Source organism: Aulostomus chinensis, chromosome 8 (assembly GCF_037954235.1).
Source record: "Aulostomus chinensis isolate RoL2024-O1b breed Wild chromosome 8, RoL_Achi_v1.0, whole genome shotgun sequence".
In the NCBI taxonomy this organism is placed as follows: Eukaryota; Metazoa; Chordata; class Actinopteri; order Syngnathiformes; family Aulostomidae; genus Aulostomus; species Aulostomus chinensis.
In genome coordinates this window covers 19,902,433-19,924,398 of record NC_141327.1, presented here as the reverse complement: position 1 = coordinate 19,924,398, position 21,966 = coordinate 19,902,433, and the positions used below count along the sequence as shown (strand labels likewise).

Sequence of the window (21,966 nt, the reverse complement as noted above, 5' to 3'; positions counted from 1 at the left end):
GTAAATGCTCTGTTAGTTGCTTTCGTCAAATCTGACAACAACAACAAAAAAAACAGGATTGTCATGCTAATCATCATGAGGCATGTCATGATTATCGTTGCGAATGCAGTCCACAATGCGTAATGTCAGTTGTGTTTGTCATTATTAACGCCTGGAGGCCTGCGTTGCCATGTGAAGAAGACAGGATAGACGGACCAGCTGTGGAGAAGCAGCAATCCTTCACGCGCTCACACATCCACAGGGAGCTCGTAGAAACGATGCTTCTCCATGCTACAGTGATTCTCAATTCCCTCGAGAGGTGCAAAGTTGTAATACGAGGCAGAATAAAAGTGGCACAAACTTGTTTTCAAACTTATGAAGTGCACCTTTGAACCATTGCAGAGAATTTTTAACACATTTTAAAATTATCCAACGTGTTTCACACAGCCCGATGCAGAAGCCAAAATTTTGATCCAATTATCTGCTAGGGAACAATGTTTATTTTTTTGTTTTTTGTGTGCTGATAATAATTAGTATATTCAAGACAAAAAGGTGAGGAAAAAAAAGGTTTGGATTCTGAGAAAGTGCAGACTAAAAATACCGTTCATCTTGTCTGAGGGGGGAAAACGCAGATGATTAGTCTTCAGGGAACTAATTTAAGCAAACAAAACAGCAGAACGAGAGTGTAGGTTCAGGATCAATGTGTAACACTGGCCAATAAGAATTTTTTTCAGCAGCAATGCTTTTATTATTGCCAAATTGTATTTAATGCTAATAGTTACACGCTGCAGATCATGTTGCTTGAGCTGAAATTGTGAAGTCGTGAAAAATGAGAGAATATTGACCAGTGAAATGTCATTGACTTCAGAGAAAGAAAAACCTTTTCTCAAATCTAATTCTGATATGGATATGTGCAAGTGTGAGGCTTGGTTACACAGATCCGTGACATCAGAGCAGCAAGCCACTGAAACACTAGCTTCAAGGATTGTGCAGAAACAGTGTTATAGCACAAAGAATGCATTTTGAATGTGGATGAAATTACACCATTTAGCAAACACAGGGTACGTACTGAATATCCAAGCAGCAGACCAACTACAGCAAATGCTTTCTCTGCTGTCCAGTCTTTTAGCATGCAACTCAGCATAGAGCTTTTTTATTCCCAGATGCCACAAACCACGTGTTTTGTCTTGCCACTGGATCTCGACCCTCCATAACTGTAATACAACCATGTCTAAATCAAGCCTTCCAAAAGGAGACAAGACACCAACCACTGAGTTAGAGTAGTTGCTGTACCACTTTTTATACAGAAACACAACGGTCTTCAGATGAAGGTTGCAAATATGGTGTGAAAGGGATTTTTGTTTGGAGGAAACAGTTGTCCCTGCCAAAAATACAAGAGAAGAAGAAAGTAATCTGTCCTTGTCCCAATAATCACCTTGGTCTGAGTGGAGGAGAGGTTAATTGACATACACATGTTAAATATTTGAAGAGGTATGACTGACTCGTGCATCTTTGCTGAGTGCTTTGTGATTGCCAGGTTTAACTTTGATGGCAATTGGTTTAAATATCCACTGCCAGCTTTATCAAAAATGAAGTATTTAGTAAATTATAAAGCTTATTGAAGAATTCCCCTCGATTATGGTTACAATTGCCTCAGTTAATCACAGCAAACACTTTATGGTGAACGTAAACACAACCTCAGCGTAGACACAAATCTCAGCAAAGCAAACAAAACCAGTAGGAGACAGCTGCAGTCCAAAATCAAAGACCTTGGTGAGTAAACTATTAGTGTAAATGGGATATGTGGTCTCTGGGTAAATAAGAGGGAGTTGTGCATCAGTAAACCTATTTTCTTTTATATCATAGGGGGAGTAAATGATAGAAAAAACAACAGGCTGACATATATTTAGCTGATTTAGCTCCCAACCAAATATGCAGACAATCAGGATCTCAGATTATCTGACAACTTCCTCTCCTTTCATCTTCTTCCCCTCCATGTCTCTCTTTTACTGAACACAAGAGGCCAGGCCAGGCCCCTGGTGGCTCACTGTCAGAGTCCTTTGAAGATCCCACATGGATCAGCTGTATATCTGCTCAGCATCTTCACAGCATCGGCTGTGGCATTATGTCATAGTCTTCCTATTTCTGTGTAGTACTCTGTGTGTGTGTGTGTGTGTGTGTGTGTGTGCATGCCTGTGCATCTGTGTTAATTGTTGGTCCTTTAACAACACTGTAATTCACAATTTCGCACATAATCAGACAACATAAGTCATGCCATATGGTCACAAGATGACCTTGAATTCTCTACTGCTGTTCCCACAGCTCTGGAGTTTAAAATACACAGAGCACGTAGTCAGCACACTTGTCAGCAGAGTGGAGCGAGTCTTTTTACCTGCTGCAGCAACTCCATGTTTTTGTGCAGCTGCATTCCAGCTGTGTTTTCTCAGCAGTGCTCTGAAGAGATTTGATTCAGGTTTCATACACCCCCATGCTGTCATCACTGCCAACATCAATTTTACTTTATGCATATTGGTCATTTTAACAGCAAGATCATGGATTCACATATTTTGACTGGCATTTTATTTTAAATTTTTATTTTAATGTGCAATGGAAAAATCAATCCCCCCACATTTAATCTGCTAAAAGGAGGTATTAATTTTAATAATTTTCCAACACTGCACAACTTTCTGTGCAGTTCTACGTATTTTCTGTCATTTTATATACGCCTGGAGGGTTGCCTACTTGAAAAAGTTTGAAATAGATATCTGTCGTGCCATCAGCACACTGCTACGACAGCTGTATCACCCCGCATACGCACTTCTGTGAATTTCAGCTGTCTGACATGAGTCAGGCAAAATTCCCTATGACGAACGTCAAATCAGTTTCTCTCACTCCCTCTGTCTCTTTCATCAGTCCTTTTTGAAAGAATAGTGGCTTGTGATATTGTATAATATGTCATGCAGTATAACTACATCATAAAGCTTTGACAATGAAGCTGATAAATGAATCGATCATGCAAAACCAAAAATTGTTTGTGGGGTGAGAGTAAATTCTTTCCTGAATTTGTTACTGTTGTGTGTTTTACAAGCAAATACATAGAAGCTTCTGGAGCTATTTAATGCAGTTCTGACCATCTAAAATGTGATAATCTAAAATGTTCTCTGCATCCATTCCACTTGTATAAAAGAGGTAAATCACTACAGCTTGAAGAGTGAAGTCCATTCACTGAAATGTCCACTTTATGAAAATACAAAAATATGGCACGGGGCCTTGTGGAATTAAATTAAGAACAGATATCTTTTTTAATCAACCGGCACACAAATTACTTGCAGAATAACACAGTCAAAAAGTTTGTGTGTCAGTGTCTACCTTAGATTTATCTAGTGCGTCTAGATGAGTTATGTTTCTCAAGCCATCGCTTCTCATGTGGTGTATTTTCTGCAGACTACCAACATCTGTGTATGGCCGCTGTTCAAGACCCCCGGGGCTAAGTATATGCTGACATTGCAAATCGTCCAAGATACAGCCCAAAGACGGATGAAAATCATAAGATGCCGATGTGCGGGACTTATCCAGAGGCACAGGCATGTGTAATGAGAAGGTGGAGGCTAACAGGGGGTGCTCTGCATAATGACACAGCTGCCATCCTAAACTAACTACTGTGTAAAAAGAATTAATTGCTATCCTCATTTAACCTAGAACACTTTTGAATGTGGTATGTGCGTTTCTGTGGCGACATGATATCGCTATATCTGCAGCTGCCTAATCCATTCCCTGGCGTTGGATTAAGAGGTCACACATGCAAGTATGTCCTAGTTGAAAAAAACATTCAAAAATGATCAACAGTCTGTGTCGAAATAACAGTTTTGATGGTATGTTGAGTGCATTGGTGTATTGTGCTGCAGAAATATTCTTAAGTTAGAATGCTAACCAGTTAGCCCCTGTGCAGCCTGTCCTGTAATACCATTTATTATGTCAGGATGCCATACTGAGTCATTGCAGGTTCCTGTGAAATCTCAGTCCAACTTGAAATGATGGCAATTTTATGTTACATAAACACGGGGCATACTGACTTTGTTTGAACAATTTAAAACAGATAGCTACTGTGATTAATGGTGTTCATATATGCTTCGATGGCGTGGCTAATTACCTGCAGCTATGGCCTTGTTAAAAACTTAGTAAAGGAAGCTCAAAACTAGTCCTCAGATTATTAAAAGATGGCAATATTATCTTGACTGGTTGTATGGACCTGGCAGTGGATCAGCTAAACAGATGTGATGATTTGCCCTCTAGTAGTTTGGAGCCTGGAGTGTGAGGGAATTTGACAGTTGGCTCATGCTGCTGTAACACGGCAAGTGTTGGATGAGTGGAATGCCAGTGTGGCAAACATACAGTAGCTGGCCCTCACTAGATTCAAAACCTCCTGGTAATAGTGTCATCCAAATTCAAAGGAGGCATAGAAAGAGTGAAAAGAAGACTTCACATCTCCCTTCTTTTTTAGTACTTCGGATTTAAAAATGAAGTGGAAGAAGTGCAAAACTCAAATTTTCCAGTGCCTCCAAGACCCAATTCTTCATAATGTGCCTGCAATGTGACAGAGGATTACTTTCGGATGTCATAAAAATGCATGTATACTTCAATAATCTCAGACAACCCTGTCATTAAACAAAACCATATTTTTCCTTGAGGTGTTAAGTTTCATCAGCTGTCATCATATTTCTAAAATTAGGACAACTCTCTAAACATAGGTCATCTTCGGTAGCATTGCCCCAACTTGCCCAACTTTGAGTGACTGCTGTGGGATTTCAATAAAAACTGAGGAGAGGTATAGCATCCTTTCCAGCCTCCAAAAAGTGTCTGAGGTCCAGCCATCCCCCTTTTCCGCTAGCTTAATGGATTATGACAGTGATGCAGCATGAAGCCTTAATCCTCTCCCCGCCATCGCCTCCCCTCCCTTTATCTTAAACCCCTTGACTTGAGAGTGTGTGTGTGTGTGTGTGTGTCTGTGTGTGTGTGTGTGTGTGTGTGTGTGTGTGTGTGTGTGTGTGTCAGGGGCCAACTAGTACTCATCACCACACTTCGAGTTGGATGACATTAGGGTTGGAAAAGGACCGGAAACTTTCAGAATCAAACTGGTATTCACATAAAAAAAAATAACAGTGTTAAAAGAGGCTTAAAAGTAGTTTTCTTATCTTGACAATAATGGTTTCATATTTGCACAGGAAGTCATCAGAATCAAACACCACTCAGTTAGCCATTTCATCGGAACTTTGAAATTTAATGAAATTACGTGACATACTTTTATTGTCAGCCTGCATGGTGGTGCAGTGGTTAGCACTGTCACCTCACAGCAAGGTGTTGTTCTCCCTGTTCCTGCGTGGGTTCTCTCCAGGTACTCCAGCTTCCTCCCACAGTCCAAAGATATCAAGAGGGGACGAGGCTGATTGATACTCTAAACTGACCGTAGGTGTGACTGTGAGTGTGAATGGTTGTCTGTCTGTATGTGTTGGCCCTGCGATTGACTGGTGACTGGCGGCAACCCCGCCTCACGCCCAAAAGCCGCTGGGATTTGCTCCAGCCCCCCTCCCCCCCGCTACCCTTAACAGGGTAGGCAGAAGAAAATGGAGGGATGGACTTTTATTGTCTCATAAGTAAAAATCGTTAGTTATAATATTGTGTAGTTATTTGTTATTTTGCTAATCATTTGCTTCCTTCCAGAAGCCCTGCATGACATTTAAGGTCATAAAGATGCAGAGGCTCCCTGTTCACTCGTGTGAAAACGGGCATTATTCCTGAAAGGTTTGTATTTAAATTCACAATAGAAATACTCGTGCAGAGATACAAGGAACACCAATACTTCTCTCCACAATTTTTTTTAACAATCTGCAAAAAAAAGACGCATAAAAGGCCACCAATGTAGCATCTCTTTAACTGATCTGTATCTATCAACAAAACCTACAGAATGCAGCACAATTTTAAAATGGTTAAAATTACTGGTTTCCTATTATGCTTTTTTAAATGGAAGCTAATTCACATTCAACCGCTCTGGTCCCATCCAAGTGGCAGCTGTGCTTTGCCTCTAACATTTCCATACAAACAAGGCTCTTACACATAATGGTAGTAAATGGAAACTTCAAGTGTCCGCAATCCCCCCCCGCCCCACCTGCCTCTCAAAACAACTTTCTCATAATTCTTTCAAAAAATATTGCCATTTCCTGCAATATAAATTTTTTTACTATAGCAGTCTTGCCGCCTTCATACAGAGTGATAAAGTAAGTCCCTGTATTATTAGATATGAACTTGCCCAGTACGCAGGCAGTGGTGAGAGGGGCTCGGTCATGATAAATGAGCCTGCTATCTAAAGCAAAGTCGGCGTGAGCTTGTTTGTCTTTCCTCCTGAGGCAACTGTTTATTCTATCCAAGCACACTGAATCATCCAAATTGACAGGAAATACAATCACTGTGTCTTATATCATATCCTAAAAGGCTTCACACTTCAATTGCATTTACAGAAAAGATGAACTACCTTAGTCGGTTACTGGTGTGTGTATTTTGCCAAAATATCATCCTTGGTTCAGCATATTATGTTTATTGCTTAGCAGAGAAACTCATAAATCATAAAAACATAATAGGGCCTGAGCCTGAAGGTACTTCAGGCTCAGGCCCTAATTAAATGCAATTACATGACACAACAGGACAAACTGGTAGGAGGACCATATGAAGGTAAATATCATCAGGTACAAGTATCTATAACTTCGATAACAAGAAGTCTCTCAGACTAATCCCAGAAAAGTTACGTTGATAGTTCTCCACTTCTGAAAAGCAGGTTTAGATTGCATGTTCAATGCATGAAAAGGAAAACTCCAGAAGCCACATTATGAGCGCCAGGTGTGTTATTTTGTACCATGTTGAAAGCAGCCTTGACTTCTGTTTGCATCTCATTTTCACTCCTTCCATATTACTGTGGAGTACAGTTCAGCTCATGCCACATTTTCCTACCCAACATAAAAGTTATCATAATTTCTCTTTTTTTGTTGTTGTCGTCCAAACTGGGTGTAGTCCTTCATGTAGCAATAGGTATCCACTGCAGTGATGAGGCAGCCACCACTCTGCTGCTGGAGAATTACAGCTCTCTTTTATCTCTTCATTACATTAGCTTACCTTGCCAGCAGGTTTCACACGTACAAGCACAGCATGCGCTTGCTGGGTCAAATTTTTTTTAAACCGTGACCATTCTGACACTAGATCAACAGCAAAACTCTTACCCAGCTAAATTGTTAAGCATTATGTATGTGAATTTCTACACTAAGAATGAAGCATTCTGAATGAAAACCAGGAATCACTGTTGTAAATGATCAGCAAAAGGGAAATGAGGATGTCACGGGGGATCATTTAAAAAATGATGGGTCGTCAGACACATAGTTCTATGTTAGGGTAGTCAGGCATTTCTATCGATGTGTTGAGAAAGGAAACCCATCAGGCTGGTGTCCGTCTGACATTAAGCAATTACCTAGCTGTCTGTGTGATGTCCATTCACAAGAACAAACACGGCATGTGGCTGACAACGTAAAACTCTACTAAACACACACAGCGCCACTCTGGAGTTAAACGATCTGCTTTGGGAGAAAAATAAGGCCAAAAGGTTTCCCTTTTAAAAGAGTAGGTGTTACATTTTGCTCTAAACAGATAATGCACTTTTTCATACTGTGACTTTGCTTTGTTTACTTGCACTGTTCCTCGTCTCAAAGCAATCCATGTAGTAACATGGACATTTGTTCAAGTGCTTAAGACAACGGTCATAATTTCTAGTATAATTCTCTTCTTTATAACTGAAAACAAGACCCTGCTAGTGCTTAAATTTACAGTCACTTGGTTTAGATGTGTTATGCTGCCCTGTGGCTTCCAAACAATAACCGAGTCCCACTTCTGAGCCGCCAACAACCCTCAAACATATATGAAGGTGCAGTAGGTTCAGACAACTCTAGATGCTGAATTCAACAAGGGGTGAAAGAAGAAAGGTTTAAAAAGGTAGTGCTCACCTCTTTCACTGAAAAAATTAATTCGAGAAAGAAATCTGTGCTCTCCTCCACCCCAGACCTGAATTTAATCTATAATATGAGGATGAAACAAATTTTGTTATTGAACGCTTTGGAAGTATGACCAGGATCAGATTGAGGTCTGTCTAATTCCCTTTTCCCATGGCACACACCCACATATGCACTGGCTTTTTAAACGTAGGTGAAGAATTACCTTTCTGTTTATTTTTTGTTTTTTTGGTGTGTCATAGTCCGCTTCACTTACACAGTTAGAACACCGGAAAGAGGTTTAAAGGTGTTTTCACAGCAGCACCTGAGATTTATGTGTACACTCTTGGAAGCTGTAAAGTAGCATGAAGGACAGTGGCGGTGTTTCTGTATAGTTACTATTTTATATCTTTTGCTCTAGTCTGTTTTTCAAACTCAGCACTGACTTAACAATGTTAGAATAAATGTGGATGATTAGAATTTGTGGCTATAATGAGAAAGAGGCAGTTGAGCTGTAATAGCACCATGTATACTGATAGTGGGGCTTCGACCTCTCATCAAACACGAGTCTGAGATAGAAGCAGAAAAAGCGGGGCAGGATTCACCCGTGTCACATCTATGCTGATCGGAGCTGGAGCTGATAAACACCCACTTATACTGCAGAATCATTTGACCCAGGAGTGAATGGTGATTAAACCCATTCCCACTGCAGACAACATCTGTAGGGGAATGATTGATGTTAGCAGGTATTAGCGGGTTTTTAAAACTGTGGGAAAAAAGGATTAATGACGGCAGTCACACAGGTCCAGCGGAACCAGAATGCTACTGCCAGAACCCAAAAACCTCAGCACCTCACATCACTACATTAGTCTTGGGGTCGAAAAATCAGTGTGAAACCTGTACACCTCACACCTGGACTAACTCAAACATGACTAGCATTGCAGCTAAAGGCTGCTTGATGATAGTAAGTTTTGAATCCTGGTTGCCAAAGTTCAAAACTACAGAAGACTGTAGACACCGCTTGGCGCCTCCAAATCCAAATTGTGTTCTTTTCTCATTTACGCCATTTAATTTTGATCATCAGCAAAACCATCCAACAGCAACATGCCACTAATATACGGAGTTTATCCAAAGCAGAATTTTGACAGAACCAGCTTTAACTAATTCTGAATGTGTATCAGAATCAATCAACACATTATTAAGTAAACCCAATCCAAATCACACTCTTCCGCAATGAGCCGGTGTGATCAAAGTCATGTTCAGCCATCTGTTCAGCATGAAAGCCAAACAAAGTCAGTGACCATGAGCCAAAGTGCTTGGCAACAATCCAGAACAGTTTAGCATCTTTTTATCAAGCAATCCAGATCCAGACAAAATGGATAGTAATCCATTTTTCTCTTGCTAAATTATAACAGGCTTGTTTTATTCATCCAATTGACAATATTGACAATGAGCGTAAACAAACCTTTAACTGCAAGAAATGTGGGTTTCATTCTGGTCGAGTGTGTATGTATACTATATAGACAATAAATTGATATACCTGTGTCACCAGGGGCTCCAGGAGCCTCTCCACAGTCAGGGTGCGGATTTCAAGACTCTTCGGGTCCCATTTCAACAAAATCGGGGAGGTGGCGGTCGTCATTGTCGCTATTGGAAACAGAAACAGATTAACATTTACAACACTGATAATCGAGTGCGAAACTCTGCAAGGTATTTTTTTTTCACAAGAGAACTGTTTGGAAGCGCTCACAATTTGCACAAAATTTTAGTCTGCAGACATAAATGTTTGTGTTACAGCTGGGCAACTGATAGGAAAGTTAGCAGAACCAAACTCATCAGCAATGTGTGGATTTACATCTTTTCGGCAAAGCATGCTAATACCCACATGAATTAACTTGTGTCAGCATGACACCAAAAATTAAGCTAAATTATGGATGCTGTAAGAATAGGGTGAGTTCTGCATAAGTCAAATAAAACATTTGATACAAATTATAGAAAAGTAATTGCACGTGTTTAATATATACAGATACTGTTTCATTAATTATTAACAGGATAAATAAGACAATTAATCAGGACTTTGTTTTTGATGACGTGGTCTATCCTAGTTAATATATTCAACATACAGCACAAGATGGCACAGAGATGAGAGGTTGTTCATGATTCACTTGCTTTTTGATTGTAGTGGACAAAAGCTCATCTACTCAGGAGAATGCCTCTTGGGACGTCCCGTGTAGTTTCTATGTTCAATGATAGAAGTTCAGAGTTGTTGTGTTGTTATTTTATTCTACTACTATTATTAATTTTTCTTGAATGGACACAAAACCTAACCACATGAAAAAGCACTCTCAGCATGACTTTCTCCGAAAGGTTTCATCAACTCATACATTTCTTTTCTTTACTTTTAATAACCAGTGAGACGTGTCATCATATACACTTCCCCCACATCAAATAAAATGTAAGCACAGTTAAAGATTGCTCCATAAATTATTGACTGCTAGCTTAAGATTTTCTAACTCCATTTACTCCACAATTATCATTTATCACTTCAAAGCTGAAAATTATTGAGTAAAACTTCAGTAAAATTAATAATCATACGTTTTTTTGTTTTTTTTGCCTCATTTGTATTGCCGGTTGTCATTCAGTGGAGTTTTGGCCTAGATTTGTCCACAGTGCTCTGGAGAGAGCCTGTAATGCATTCTGATTACTTCAGATCATTCAGTTACAAAAGACGTATTATCATTCAAATTACACAAAACAGGAAAGAAAGGAAACAAAAAGGATTAAAAACACTGAAGAAAAGTTGAAAATACAATGAACCTGATGTTTAACTCATTTGGCTAATCAATCAACGTAATGAGGAACCTCATCTCAGTTACAACTAATGTTAAAATAAAAAAAACGAAGAAAAAAAAAAAGCCAGGTGAGGTCTGTAAATTTTCTAAAAATTTTACGCATGAACTTGAAACATTTTTCGTCAAGAGTTAATCTGAGAGCCCGAAGCCCAGTAGGGTTACATTAGGTGAATGTGAGGAGCGAGCAGCTGGCATGGGGGGAGCAGGCTGTTGTTACTGTGGGGATGTGTTTCTACAGTAAGCAATTTTAGAATGGGCCAGCTGGGATGGGTCCAGTCGGCTGCCAATGTCGATGAGGCAGAGGCAGAAGGGAATAAAGGATGTGAACAAGAGTGACAGATCTGGGCCACAGGCCTCCTAATACTAAATGCAATGAGTTAAGATGGATAAACAGTAGAAAATCTGGCATAATTAACTTTTTTAAGTCTATCAGCCCTTCATCACACTATCCCAATATGAGCAGGAAGTCTAAATATCTTTAACATAACTCAGTTTCACGTAGCCAGTTAAACATCAACCACAGTGCTTGCCGAATTCCATCTCATTTGCAGTGAGCCTGTCCACCTGGTGTCATTACAGGTATGTACGTTGCTCAAAAAAAAAAAAAATTGAGAACACTTAAAATCACACATCGGAGATCTGGATAAATGAAATATTGATTACATAGCGTAATTCATTGAGAACAAAATAAAAAATCAGTGGAAACCAAACTCATTAACCCATTGAGGACTGGATTCAGAATCATACTTAAAGTCAAAGTGGAAGAAAGAGATCACAAGCTTCTGTGAATTTCCTCAAGACAACCAATAATGTGGCTCAGTAGTGCGTGCAGCCTCCACGTGCCTGTATGCACTCTCTAAAATGTCTGGGCAAGCTGCTGAAGAGACGATGGATGGTCTCCTGGGGGATCTCCTCACAGACTTGGATCAGGGCATCAGTCAGCGACCGCAAAGTCTGGGGTGAGACATGGGAGCAGTGGATGCAATGATACATGTTGTCCCAGAGGTGCTCCATTGGATTAGGTCTGGGGAACGGGCGGGGCCAGTCAATAGCATCATTGCCTTCATCAGCCAGGAACAGTTGAAACACGCCTGTCAAGCGTTGTCATGTACCAGAAGGAACGCAGGGCCCACTGCAACAGCACATTGTCTGACAAATGGGTCCAAGGATCTCAACCGCGTACATAACCGCAGTCAGGGTACCTCTGGCTAGCACATTGAGGTCTGTGCCAATGGCGAATCTGCCCATTCTGGTGCTCCCTAGCAAAATACAGAAGCTGCACAGTGCCAGGCTGTGAGCACAGGCCCTGCTAGTGTACGTCGTGCCCTCACACCACCCTCACTGAGTCGATTTCTGATGGTTTGGGTAGAAACATGCACATGAGTGGCCTGCTGGAGGTCTCTTTGTAGGGCTCTGACAGTGTTTCTCCTGTTCCTGCTTGCATAAAGGAGCAGACAGCAGTACTGCTCCTGAGTTGTTGCCCTCCTAGAGCCCCTTTCCATCTCTCCTGGTGTACTGACCTGTCTCCTTGTATTTCCTCCATGCTGTTGACACTGCTGGGAGACACAGCAAACCCTTTGACCACAGCATGTATGGACGAGGAGAAGCCCTGCCTGACGCACTCTGAGGGCTGCAGATAGCAACCTTATGCTACCACTAGTGGCAAGGGCACTGGAAAAATGTGCAAGTCACCAAGAATCAGAGAAAAAAGATGGAGAGGGAAATAGTCTGTTGCCACCACCTGCAAAACCATTCCGTTACGGAGACTGTCTTGCTAATCGCTAATTCCACCTGTTGTCTGTCCCATTTGCAAAACAGCAGGTGAAATCGATTCAAAATCCTAATTACTTCCTAACTGGACAGGTTGATATCCCAGAAGTGCGACTGACTTACGCTGTGACGGTCATGTTTTACCTTAAATTTTTCTGAGCTGTGTATGATCGGTGCATCCCTACAAATTGCAATTTTCACACATTATTTTTATTATCTGTGAGACACCTTTACCAGAGATTATAGCAAAACTGTGTTTATATCATCATTTCTTTCGTCACTCGAGGCAGCGCTTCAAGTCTTCTCCACGCTGTCTGTGTGATCCTGCTCTGATTCGGTTTGCTCCACTCCCACTCGGCATCCCGTCAGCATTATTTACCCCTAACTCACAACTGTGCAAGTCAAAGGCAGAATAGGGTTGTGGGTCATCACGTTGTCATTCCACAGGTCTGAGTCAGAGGTGACTGCGCAGATATGCAAGTTTCTCCTGCAGCTACACTTGCAGCCTAACACAAATCAATCTATTTAAAGATGACAAGTAAAGAACAATGAAAATCAGCAATTCATAGTATAATGGACAGGAAGAAGCATGAACGAAAGCAGAATGGAAGCAGAACGGCTCTTACAATCTCACTGAGAGGTCGAGCACAACGCGAGGGCACTCGCAGAGCACAAATCTCCACCAAGCCAGGAGCTCACTATATGCAAATGCACCACTGAAACAATGCAGATATCTTTCAGTATTAAAAACTATGGCTGTTTTTATAATGTCAGATTTAAGATTTTTTGAGAAATTAATGAAAATGTCTTGCAATGTTAAATAAAGTGACAAAAATAATCCTGGATCTGCGTCGTGAGCCAGATAAACTAGCAGCATGATTTTCAAACAAACCTAGTGGAGCATTAAAGGATAGGTCATCTGTGGATTTGTTGGAGATTGAATGATGATAATAATAATAATAATAATAATAATATTAATAATAATAATAATAATAACCACCACGTAATTAGCCACCTTAACAATGCCAGGTGAGGTGAGTTTGATCACTACAGTTAGTCAAGATACGTGCTGCTTCTGGTTGATAAAGTCTCCTCGTTTGAGTCCAACAACAGCTCTGTCTGGCTGGTTGCACTGGATAATACAACTAAGAGCATAAAACATTCCTAGTGGATGCCATATAGACTTCTGTCATGCCAGTGTGTGAATGCTGTGAAACAAAAGTATGGAAGTATAATGGTTTCGTGGTGAAACATCTTCCAAGACTTTCAAGTCCGGTTGTCTTTTTTTAATCACACAGCTGTATTAAGAGGTGTTTCCATTATTCCACATATGCCATAAGTAAAAAGAAACACCTGCAACATGGTTTCCCCTTCCATCAAAATAAATACTAAATATTTATTGAGGGACTGAGATGTCTGAGAGCCAATAATGTGAAAGACTATGTATGAAAAAGACATCTCACGACTGACAATTATAGGTGTGGCGACAGTGTGACTGGTAATAATAGCATCTCCAGTGAGTTCACCACATGCTGTCATTTCTTACACGCCACCTCATTTGTCACTTCTTAATAGTGTTTGCCTTTAATTGCCCATTAAAGAATGTTGTCATTGGTTCCGCTTATGTCAGCTCATCCCTGACATGATGCTGTTGACATGGCATAGGGACAACTGCTGTTACAGATGGAAAGAAATTACCTCGGCCGACCAGGTGTTAATTGAGGTGCAGCGTGTATGGTTCTCATTTACCTCTAATTTACTTCCACTTTCAAATCATATTTGTTACAGTCAAAGTTAAGACAATGCTTCAAATAACCAGGAGCTAAACATCATTTTCTAACCTGAAAAGAAGAATGATTTGCTATGACCACAAAAAGACAAAGGAAGTTACACAGCATCAATAAAAGGGAGGAAATGCATGTATATGGGGGTGGAGGGAGCAGTGGATGGATAGATAGGTTGGTGGCTCATGCACATCTGAGTGGAGACCAGTATCGAAAATGTTAAGTGGAGAACACCTTTCTCACGTTAAATGCTGTCTCACAGCTTTTATGATGGAATATTTCAATAATATATGGAAAGTTATGGGAAAAGTTACGGCCACGTCAGGAGCCGGCATTTGATTTTGTGGCGTGAGTGGTGGTGAGTGCTGGCATCCTCTTTTTTTTCTCTCAAAACAGTGCTTTTTTGAATGCGAATCATTATGTTCTCCATTGTTTTGAGCTAAAACCGTAAACACATTGAAAAGCATCGTAACAGAGGGTAGCTGTGTGAGGTTGGAGAACTTTACTGTGTTATCTATGCTTTGGTAAGTCACATTTAAATCAACAAAAGGTAAAGTTGTTAAACAGATTTTAGTTTATCACCTTGTCCACCCGTGTCATCCACTAAATGTGATCTGGACACACTACAAAACTGAAAGTCCCTAGCTGGAAAATATAAACATACTCCACTAATTTTAAAGAAAATTGGTTCGGTAGTTTTTGTGTAATCCAGCTGATGTGCAGAAAGAAAAAAGAAAAAGCAGCTCTGAATCCTTAACCACCGTGACAAAGGTAATAATACTCCTTTCACACTTTCAAAAACATCTTGCCGATAATCAGGATATTGGGTATTGAGTCCTAGAACACCTAAACTGGGTGTCATCAACCCAAAACAAGCGCTCATTCTGTAAAGTAGGGCTGCAACACAACAGTCAGACTAACTTGGGGTCCTTTTAGCTACATGGACTGCACCCTTGAGTGAACTCACTGCTGAGAACAAATCCAACATCTCCAGGGAAACAAGCAAAAGGACTTATTCAGACCGCAAGGAACATTTCTGCAAAAAGCCAGTGATCTAGAAACTGTTGTTTTTTGGTTTTTTTCCATACTGAAACATAAAATATATTATATATCATACCTCAGAAGTACACAATCTGTGAATACTTCAGATTAAGGGGGGGGGGGGGTTCACAAATTGCATTTCAATTCTCAGTCCATAGTCTCTTTATGATTTTAATAACCACCTACTGGGTTTGACATGTAGAACAATGAGCTGTCAGAAATACCATTCTCAAATGAATTACCTCCTAAATTGAATTCATTTTAAAAAAGGTATTACGCTTCTGAGGTTAATTTTATAGTTCTCTGACTGTTCTTCACTTTTACTGGCTTTTATTTCTGTTCTGAGCTTTGGTAAATCCATGTCTCATATCGTCTTGGGTGTTTATAAAAAAAAATAATACTAATCTTAACACCCTTTTCCAAAGGCAGTGTTTTGCTGTTAGAGACGCACCTGCTGAAAACTGTGCCAGGATGATCAATGAATCGCTACAAAGCAAGAAAATGCAACAGTGACAGTCAAGACAGATAGTGTGCTGAGTCAGAGCTCTGTTGCTCTGTCTGTATTGATTAAGCACCTTTCATACTGAGACGCTCCATCCAGTGGTCTATTGGCCATATCAAAGCAAACAGATGCCAATGACAAGTACTACTCAACACTGTTGGCAATACGAATGCCAAACTTCCCGTCTTCGTTATACACACACACACACACACACACACACACACACACACACAGTACCCAAGGTTTTGTTCTAAATATTGCATTAGGTATACTTTGCACCGCTATAATTATTCAGCATTATATTTTAGTGGAAATAATATTACATTTTGGAATAAAAGACTAGACATCTATATTCTGATGTAGCTATAATTAGAAAACATTTGACACAAGCAAAGGATTCCTAAGTATGTCAGCAGTGTGGCTCTGTCCACTTTGACTGCAGTCCACTCAGCACTTACGTAATGATGGTCAAGCTCATATTTGGGGGTCACATTTGCACACAACTACTGCCACTGCATATCTGTTCTGGCAGAGAAAAAGGAGTCTTATCTGCCTCAGTATGTTGTCTGTCTCTATTGTTCAAGGTTGGATGACAGTTCGGCAGATGTTTATTTTCTTTGGCAATTGTAACTTCCTGTCAAAAGTTTGCAGAGTATTTGACTCTGTTGAAACAGGTTTGGCAATTCTATAGTTTGCTCCTGTATCAGCCGCTGGTTGCTGATCAGGTAAGCACAGTAACTCAAGAACCGTTCACTACATCCGATGAAAGTTAACATGTTTTCAAAATAATCTGAGCACCAACATGACTTGATGGACTGATTTATTCATTTATTCAGAGATTTATTAATTTATGGATATTTTGTTTTTGACCCTGTAACAGTTGCATTTGTCACATTTTTTAGTTTCCACATTTATCAAATGCAATGAAAATGCACCCATTTTCAATACTGTCTAAACTGGATCCTGATCATTTTGGTTGCAATTGCTAAATCACTGGGGTGTAGTATTGGATTTTTTTTTTTATTTTACAATATTGCTCAACTGTACATTCTTTGATTGGTTCCAGGTGCGAAGATATTTTATTGTTTCATCATTGAGTAGGTATGGGGAGGTAGAGTAGTGGTGCATACTAGAAATAACCCTTGTGGTTTGGTCCCCCAGCAGGGGTATCTGCCTAAAGCTGGATGATACAGAGCCTCCAACAAAGCGAGCTGTCAAGAGGACAAGCAGTCCAACTAATCTACATGTTGCTGACATTCATTCTTCGGAACATTTTTACACATGGGTAAAAATAATAGGCAATATGGAGGTCAGCAACAATGATCAATGTCATCAATAATTCAATAGCAGAATTATCATGACAAGCCCAGTCCAAAGACACGTGGGTTAAGTGAACTGAAAACTCTAAATTCCCCAATGTGTGTGCATTTGGCCGACTGTATTTCTCCTGACAGGTTGTACCCGACCTGTCCACCCTGCCTTTCATTCCCCATTGTATGCTGGGGCAGTCCCCAGCCCCCTCTCGCTCACCCTCTCTGACTCCACATTGACATGGATTAACTTGCCATGAATGTATTAACAAATGAGGTTAATACACGATAAGCATACACTAAGCAAAGAAATAAGGTCAAATTTAGTTCCAAACCTCCAGGGTTTGGTATTTCTGCATTCCTAATGTTCACATACAAGAATAAAGATACTATTACCTATTATTTAATCCAGTAGAAAATATCATGATTCTGAAATCCTATGAGTACCCTGTGTGGCTAAGGGATGAAGTTCCAGCAAAAAAAATAGTTCTCAACAGAACATGAACATGATGTGTTGAATACAAGAAGTGGAAAGTGCAGGGAGGCAGCCCTTAGAGGAAGAGAATGGTAATAGTTTTGACCTTTAAAAATTAAATCATATTCACACAGACATGGACAGAAGGCAGCAGCGTGAGTTTCGAGAGTCTCTTAGAGAACATCCACCATTATAAAGTTGTATATATTTCATATACTAAAAAAAGAATTCGTCACGGAAATATTCCAAAAATGAAACTCTCCTTGCATGGCATAAATGGAAATACTGTATGACACTTACTTTGTGAATACAATTCCTGTCATTTGTTATTATGAAAAGCTAGTATGCTGACACAAAATGACCTAGATGCAGAGCAGAGTTAAGCACACTTGCATGGAGCATTAGGGAAGCTTCGAAAAGCAGAAATCGAGACAACCCTCCAGAGCCATGTTCTCAGTGCAGCCAATAGGGTGATCAAAGTAGAAAACAACCTGTGAAATTCTCAGAGCAATCATGTTCTCAGGGGAATGCTAAACCCTTCTATAAAAACATAAAGCAAACGCTGCAAAGTTGAATAGATGCTCTGAAAATACCAGCCCCCGACTGGCTAACAAATGTCCCCAAGCATTCCCGTGTGCTCTGCTGTTCCCGCATCGTCCTCTGAATCTTGTATTTCCCTATTTGTTTTCAACTATATAGCTATTCTTAATACTCGAGGTGGAAGGTAGCATCACAGTCTGTTCAAAATAAATGACAAGAAACCTAACTTCTCTTACATTCAAGCCTTTGACTGACAAGTTCTCACAACACTCATTTGGTTTATCATCTTCCCTCACAGTATATACTGAGTTTTTGTACGAGGTAACATTCGCGCGCAACCAGGAGAATGGATGCAGCGCAGTCTCCATCAGCAGATTAGCCCTCTACTCAAATGAATTTGGATAATTCAATGGTGTTTTAACTTTCCTAATGTTATCAGGCCCAAATTACATGTATGGATGAGAGAGAGGGAGAGAAAATGTCAGTACTTTCTTTGAAAATTAAAAAATACCTGCATTGTACAATTGATTTTTACATCAACTATCTCTCTTATGTGCCTTTAAAGATTTGTGCGCTGTGACCTTGTGTCACTGGCACAGGGGTGGGTGAATAATGCTGGGTAGCATGCTACATTTGAAGGGTGGTTTAGAGACAAGTGACCTGGGATGTCTGCTAGCACGTATGACACAAAGCGGCAAGAGGACAGAAGCAGCGTGACACATTCAAATCCTGGAGGTATCGTAGATCCTGCAATATTTTTTCCACACCCATTAACCCAAGCAATGTTACCTTTGGGGAAAAAAAATGAAATTGCAGGTAGATTTTGGAATCCCTTGGTCATGAATGCAAGTGGACAAAAAGTTAATAATCTAACAGTGCGGGAATACAGTATATCCTACCTTACTTGTATAACCGTAACGTCCTTAGCACAGTCTATAAAATATCAGTAACCAGCTGTGAACTATGACTTGAAGGGGACTTGTGCTGAAATACTGAATGTTCATGTCAAGCATTGCTAGAGTTTGAGGTAATGATCATAAATGTCCTGTATGTTCATCAGCTCTAAGCTGCTCTAGACACTCAAATTCCCACATTTGTTCTATTCTTTTTCTGTGTTGATCTGACATCAATGCATAGGGGGTATCTTTTAAAAAAAAAAAAATTGCTTGAATAACATGTCGGGGCGGCATGGCTCAGAGATAGAGTGGCCGTCTTGCAACCTAAGGGTCACTGGTTTGATCCTCACTTCCCCTGGTGACCATGTTGAAGTGTCCTTGAGCAAAATACTGAGTTCCTAATGGCCCTGTGACAGACTGGTGACCCATCCAGGGTGAACCCCGCCTCTCACCCAATGTCAGCTGGGATAGGGTTAGGAATCTTTTCTTTTTTTTTTTTTTTAAATAAGTTGCTCATCACTCCATGAGACACATAACAGATATTATTTCACAATTAAAGTTCAAATTGGCACATTTTCAACAATTCAATAAATAATATCCTAACAATTGATTACAGTAGGAAAAGTGAGAAATGAGTGTGAGAGAAAGTAAATTACACAAGGGGCTATGCAATAAACTCTATACAGCAATATACAGATAAACATCATGCTGGCTGCATCAAAGTTTAACAGTGCACAACTGTAACTGCAAATATTGTTTTAAATTGTAAAGGAAATTTTTGAATTCAGTAGTTTTGATGCGATTTGTCCATTGAATACCAACATAATGTGATATACATCATCGGACTACCGAGGTGATAAACAAATTTTGATTTTCATCTTTTTATTAAACCTAACCAGTATTTAAACAGACTATCACAATGTGTATTGTATCATTTTATATCACAATGTCTTGTGATAAAACTGACCCGTAACCCATGCACTGGGAAATGTATTGTATTGTATTGTGAGGGCTCAGTCAATTACCAGCCCTAAATTACACAACTTGTGGATAATTCAGGAGAAAGTCGAAAACTATAAATGTATTTACCGTTGGGCATTTCTAGGAAGACAAGTCTGCAGCTGGCACTCTAAGCTTTTAACACCCTAGGTTTTGGTTTATTTATAGAAAATAGCTATCTTATTTTGACTTAATTTCCCATTCCATGAAAGATATTTATTCAGCTCTGGCATAATACAAATTTGGCCATGAAAGAACATCCCCAGCCTCCCACTCTACACTTCAAGGATAAGCCCTGGATGTAAAATCCTAGAATCGCCCCTGGTCAGCATTCAGATTTTCTGCACGAGGAGAGAAGAAAGGAAGTCACCTAACAAAAGAAAAGTCAGTGCACCAAGGCACCAAAGCAGAACACACACACACACACACTGGGAGGGTGGAGCTGGGATAATACTTGGGGCCCATACTGGTCCCAGATTTAACATATGGTGAGGGTGAAGAGAGAAGTACGAGAGCGATGAATGCGGTTTCAGGAGGACAGAATAACTGAGATGATGAGAGACTGGAATGGCCTCAAGCAAAACTCGCTGCACAGATTTGTTTTGATAAATCTAAACAATACGGTTGCTCAGTAGAGGATAGAAAACACAACAGAAACAGAGAAAGAATTTTCTAGAACTAGGAGTGTGTTAACACGAGCCACAGAAACAACAACTGTGCCAGCGATGACCCTGTATGTTTGCAGACAAATTAAGCATGGTTCACCAAACGGCATTGTCAGTGCCTATTCATTAATGCATGCATGCTACATCTACACCATTCACCAAATGCCTGCTTCTATGGATGTGACACTTGATCTCCCTACTGTTACAGCAGACATCGTCCAGTTAATGAGCCATGTTCCAGGCCATGGCTAAAACTCTACACTCATGACACTTAAACATGATCACTGCTTAAAAATACCTTTTGAATTCAGGATCAGGACAGGCCTGTTTTTCATATCATAATTATCAATAGCCCAGGAAAAAAAAGAGAAAATTACAGAATGCTAATTAGTGTATGAAAACACATGCAGTAAATTTCATCAAATGTTTAAGGTTTTATGTGTAACTAAGAATAAAAAAATTTAAGGAAAAAAACTTACATATTACTTACATACGATGGTTCAGTCATGCTGGACAACTGAGCGGCTATTCCATTTAAACTGATTTGCAGTGACTTGAACAGACATTTGAAATTTGATAAGACCATCTTAGAAGCTCACAAATCCCAGGACAAGACACCCCGATCAGAATGAATTCTTAAAGAAAGACATACCCCTCTCTCTAGGTGATGAACTGATCCACATCAGAAGGATAAATTCTGGAAATTAGCTGAGATGTGTCACCCCGTAGATCTGTACAACGGCTTTGTTGACAATCAGAGAAAACGGGACCACCAACAAACAAGAGAAAAGCACTATTAACAATTTCAATCTTGTCAAAATCAATACAATTCCCCCCGAGAACGTGACATCTGTGTGAGACTGTAGGAGAATCATTAAAGCAGAGGTGAAAAATCTTGGCAGTGGCTTTGCATCGCACTTCAGTTACAACATCTCACAGAGGACAGGTGCTGTCTGCGCACTGGCACATTTTACTCTCTCAGTTCTCAGAAGATATGAGCCATTCCTGTTCTCTCGACACGCATGTCTTCCCACTGATCTGACTAAAACCTTATCACAGAGAATTTCTCCCTTTAGTTAAAGTTATCACGGCAGAACTTAGCTGTAATATGAACCATACTTTTTCGGCC

The 21,966-nt window shown here is 40.0% G+C and overlaps 1 protein-coding gene across 3 annotated transcripts in view; it reads right to left on the bottom strand.

Moving 5' to 3' along the window:
* The window catches only part of ctnna2 (catenin (cadherin-associated protein), alpha 2), a 278,051-nt gene that overhangs the window by 247,396 nt on the left and 8,689 nt on the right, over positions 1 to 21,966 (bottom strand). For all 3 annotated transcript variants that reach the window (XM_086211559.1, XM_086211557.1, XM_086211560.1), the window contains exon 2: positions 9,544 to 9,650. In XM_086211559.1, coding sequence (XP_086067685.1) covers positions 9,544 to 9,645 — 102 coding nt within the window. In that variant the 5' untranslated portion in view covers positions 9,646 to 9,650. The remainder of the gene's footprint in view (positions 1 to 9,543; positions 9,651 to 21,966) is intronic.